Below are 4,785 nucleotides of genomic sequence, written 5' to 3' on the forward strand. Positions count from 1 at the left end.
TCTGCGGTGGAGAATAGGAGCAGGGTTCGGGCGCAGGGGGGGAGCGGGGGAGGTCCAACCAGCCAATCAGAGGGACTCCCTCAAACATGGGCGTGGAGTATGACGTTTTACACCAATGACGACACGACTCTTAAGGAACACATGGCGTTATTTGCTTAGCCCCGCCCCCAGGACTTCAAAGGTCTGACGCCGCGAGAGCGACAGAGGCGAGGGGCGTGGCAGGGGTGGGATGGATGACTGTGTCAGCCAATCGGGGAGCAGAACAGGCGACGGACGGCGCTGTCACACAGAGCCGGAGCTTGGAGGCTGTTGCTATGTCGGTTCCTCTAACCTTACCTCCAGATGCTGTCTGCTGTTGCCGTCTCATCCCTAAATGCCATGGTGTTTAATAACTGCACTAGTGTACACGTCGGAGCCCGCGGGGAGCACACAGGGGGAGGGGGGGGGCGTGTCTGACTTTTCATTTTTTAGGCCTGAAATATATCTCAAAAGGCCAGTTTCCATCGGAATAATGTCACATTTATTTGTAATCTTAATTTTAAATAGTTGCTCACAAAGATGCCCTGAAAAGGCAAAAAAACGAGCAGAAGCTTTGGTTTTTAATGTGCATATTGATTCATAGATTCATCCCGCTAGCCTGATGAGGAAGGGGCTGAGCGCTCCTCGTCCAACTTGTACGGTCGTTCTGTGATTGGTCGATGGCCTTTGTACGTCATACTGGGAAAATGATGTAACATTATACTGTAATATTTATTCACAAATAAAACAAAAAGGTAATTTCACCCTTTCTCTCTCTCTCTTGCTCTCCCTGCAACCATCAAACATTCCATTTATTTTTCATGTTTTTATTATAAGCTTGGTCATTTCGATTCGTATGAAAAAAACAGACACTTAAAACGTCTATAAATAAATAAATAAATACATGTGCAGCCCCTCTGGCGACGGTCGTCATGGGAGACCAGTCCGTTCTCTGGGACCAGTGTCCCTGGAGACGGTCGTCATGGGAGACCAGTCCGTTCTCTGGGACCAGTGTCCCTGGACTCCGTGTCATCTCTCCCGGTTGATTTGGAGCGCGAGTGGAGGTCAGAGGTCATCAGAGAACATTCATTCACAATAAAAAAAAACACGTTTAGAGGCACCTTCTTCAGTCGGAGACCGTCAGGACCGGCTCAGAGCATCGTTAACTGGTTTAATTAATCCCTCAGGTGGTGTCGCTGGTGTGAGGCCTGTCAACACTCACTCACCCTGTCCCTCCTCCCAACGCAGTGAGGGCTTGTGGACACATGATACTACTACGATTAGAAAACGGTTTGTAGACTACTGAACGCTATTTTAAAAACTGTCAATATGCAGAATGTATGTGTTATTCTCACATCCCCTGGGATAACTGTGAGCGTTACAAAGCGTGGCTCCTCTGAGCGTTCCCATTGGGACCAGCAGCTCCCCAGGGCTGACCCAGCCTGGGGACCGATCCGTAGCCCCCAGGGTCCGGGGGGGGTCAGACCGGACCCCTGTTCTGGACCAGAGAGGGTCTGGAGGCACACACCCTGACCCTAACGCTGATGCATCGATGCTGCTTCGAGTCCGGTCGGGTTGAGGTTCGTTCCCAACGGAACGCTGGGGAGTACCCTGCAGGCCTGGAGGAGGGGGGCAGGGTGGGGGGGTGTGTGTGTGTGTGTGTGTGTGTGTGTGTGTGTGTGTGTGTGTGTGTGTGTGTGTGTGTGCGCCTCTGTGTGTGCGCATGTCTGTGTGTGCATGCGTGTGTGTGTGTGATCATGTTTGTGTGCGGGTGTGTGTGTGTGATCATGTTTGTGTGCGTGTGTGTTTGTGATCATGTTTGTGCTCGCCTGTGCACGGCTGGCTTCACACAAAGGTGGGTGTGAGGTCCTCCTTGAAGATGACGGGGCGGGGGCCGCGGTAGAGGCCGCTGTAGCCCCCGTACTCCCCATCGTCCTCCTCGTCCTCGTCCTCGTCTTCGTCGGAGGAGGAGGAGGAGCTGAGCAGCGAGCCGCGCTGCAGGCAGGCGTCGCAGTACGGCCGATGGTACGGCCCGTAGTCCGCGGAGCTGCTGGAGTCCGAGTCCCAGGACCCGTAGCGGTCCCTGCAGACCCCCCTCCTACCCCCGCCCCCGCCCGCAAGGTGCTCGTCTGGAGGGGCCCCGGGGCCACACGCCGGCCCCCTTCTGCCCACCCAGCCTCTCTCTCCCGCTTTCCTCTGCCCCTCCTCCTCCTCCCCCTCCTCCCCCTCCCCCCCCCCCCTCCCCCCTGCTGCCCAGGCCGGAGGGGGGGGCCCCTGGCAGGGCGTGGCGTGGGGGCGACGTGGGGCTCAGTTTCCTCCGGTCTCGGGGTCCGGCGGGGGCGCCCCTCCTTCTCCCCGGGCCGGGGGCGGGGCTGAGGCCCGGGAGGAAGAAGGGAGGGGGCCCCCCCCGCCCGGGGCGGAAGGGGGGCCGGCGCCGCCTCATGGCGTGGGGGGAGACGCTGCCGAACAGCCCCGGGGGGGGCGGGGTCCAGGGCGCCGGCAGGGGGAGGGGCGTGAGGAGGGAGGCGTCGGTGAAGACGTGCGGCAGGGGGCCCCCGGGGGGGCCCCCCGACAGGGCGGCCGCCGCGCTCAGCTCCTGCAGGACCTCCTGCAGCTGCAGGCTGCTGACGAAGCCCCCCAGGCCGAGGGGGGGCCACGCCCGGTCCGAGGGGGGCACAGACCGCTCTCCCCCCGTCGACGTCACCGACCCCCCAGCGGGCCGGGGCGGCTCGGGGGCCACGGGGCCCCGCCCGCCTACCCTGGGGTCTCTGGCCCCGGGCTCCACGGAGCCGGCCTGAGGGCCCGCCCCCTGTGGCCCCCCCCTCGCCTGCTCCACGGGGAGAGGGGGGGGCCCGAGGCCGAACGGGGGCCCGGGGGGGAGGGGGACCCCGGTGGGGGCTGGGACGGGAGGAGAGGAGGGCGGGGGGCCCCTGCCAGGGGGAGGGGTCCCGGGGCCGTCGGAGGGCCCCGCCCCCGTGCTCTGGGTGGAGGCGGAGTCCAGGGCGGGGCCAGGGGGGCGGGGCTGGCTGGAGCTCACCAGACGCAGCAGCTTGTCTTTGGCGTTGGTCACCTGCTCCTGGAGGCCGTCGATCACAGCGTTCTTCTGGACGGGACAGGGGCAGGGACATGGAAGGGTAGGGTCAGAGTCAGGGTCAGGGTCCTGGTTAGGGTTAGGGTCAGGGTCAGGGTTAGGGTCAGGGTTAGGGTGAACCCGACAACGGTCACTGGGTGAACACATGAACACTGCACAACCAGAACTAATAAACATGGTGAAGAACTGAACTCCTAGAGGTTCCTTCTCTCTAAACATCTGTAGGCTAACCATCACTAGCACTGGGTATGTATATTCATGATGGTGAATACACACCGCGTTTGGCTATATTTATTATATTTGTCACTATTATTTTCATCTAATATCTCACCTCAGCATGAAAACAAAGGTCATTATTTTTTTCTTATTAAATCAGGCCGTCTTTCTTAGGTTTTCTGTGTTTCAATATTGTTCTTGTATGTTTCACAATATGGTGACAGTAGGTGACAGTAGGTGACAGTAGTCTACAGTAGGTGTGGAGGTGACAGTAGGTGACAGTAGTCTACAGTAGGTGACAGTAGTCTACAGTAGGTGTGGTGGTGACAGTAGTCTACAGTAGGTGACAGTAGTCTACAGAAGGTGACAGTAGGTGACAGTAGGTGACAGTAGTCTACAGAAGGTGACAGTAGTCTACAGTAGGTGTGGAGGTGACAGTAGGTGACAGTAGGTGACAGTAGGTGACAGTAGGTGACAGTAGTCTACAGTAGGTGACAGTAGGTGACAGTAGGTGACAGTAGGTGACAGTTGTCTACAGTAGGTGACAGTAGGTGACAGTAGGTGACAGTAGTCTACAGTAGGTGACAGTAGTCTACAGTAGGTGACAGTAGGTGACAGTAGGTGACAGTAGGTGACAGTAGTCTACAGTAGGTGACAGTAGTCTACAGAAGGTGACAGTAGTCTACAGTAGGTGTGGAGGTGACAGTAGTCTACAGTAGGTGACAGTAGGTGACAGTAGGTGACAGTAGGTGACAGTAGGTGACAGTAGTCTACAGTAGGTGACAGTAGTCTACAGTAGGTGACAGTAGGTGACAGTAGTCTACAGTAGGTGACAGTAGTCTACAGTAGGTGACAGTAGGTGACAGTAGTCTACAGTAGGTGACAGTAAGTGACAGTAGTCTACAGTAGGTGACAGTAGGTGACAGTAGTCTACAGTAGGTGACAGTAAGTGACAGTAGTCTACAGTAGGTGACAGTAGGTGACAGTAGTCTACAGTATGTGACAGTAGGTGACAGTAGGTGACAGTATTCTACAGTAGGTGACAGTAGTCTACAGTAGGTGACAGTAGGTGACAGTAGGTGACAGTAGTCTACAGTAGGTGACAGTAGGTGACAGTAGGTGACAGTAGTCTACAGTAGGTGACAGTAGTCTACAGTAGGTGTGGTGGTGCGGGGGGAACCTCGTTCAGCAGCCTCTTCATGGAGCAGTTCTCCCCCAGTAGGTAGTGGACCTCGTCCTGGCTGTAGCACGACCCCTGGCTCTTACTGGGGCTGCTGAAGAACTTGGCCATCTGAGCAGGGGAGCTGCTCTCCTCCTCGAACCGCCGGGACTGTGTGATCTATGGGGGGGGGGGGGGGGGGAGGTTAGGGACGTCTGGTCAGTCTCCACATCCCCTCTCCTGGGTGTGTGAATAGAACAGTGAGTGTGTGTGTGTGATGGGTATTCTCACAGTACGTGTG

General features: G+C 57.2%; 1 protein-coding gene across 1 annotated transcript in view; it reads right to left on the bottom strand.

Moving 5' to 3' along the window:
• Window positions 1–599: 599 nt before the first annotated feature.
• gpr156 (G protein-coupled receptor 156) overlaps window positions 600–4,785 on the bottom strand; it is a 17,698-nt gene continuing 13,512 nt past the window's right edge. The window contains exons 9-11 of the mRNA XM_030344020.1: window positions 4,506–4,664; window positions 2,160–3,121; window positions 600–2,116 (exon numbers count right to left, since the gene is read on the bottom strand). Coding sequence (XP_030199880.1) covers window positions 1,864–2,116; window positions 2,160–3,121; window positions 4,506–4,664 — 1,374 coding nt within the window. The 3' untranslated portion in view covers window positions 600–1,863. The remainder of the gene's footprint in view (window positions 2,117–2,159; window positions 3,122–4,505; window positions 4,665–4,785) is intronic.

The sequence above is a fragment of the Gadus morhua genome, chromosome 20 (genome assembly GCF_902167405.1).
Source record: "Gadus morhua chromosome 20, gadMor3.0, whole genome shotgun sequence".
NCBI lineage: Eukaryota > Metazoa > Chordata > Actinopteri > Gadiformes > Gadidae > Gadus > Gadus morhua.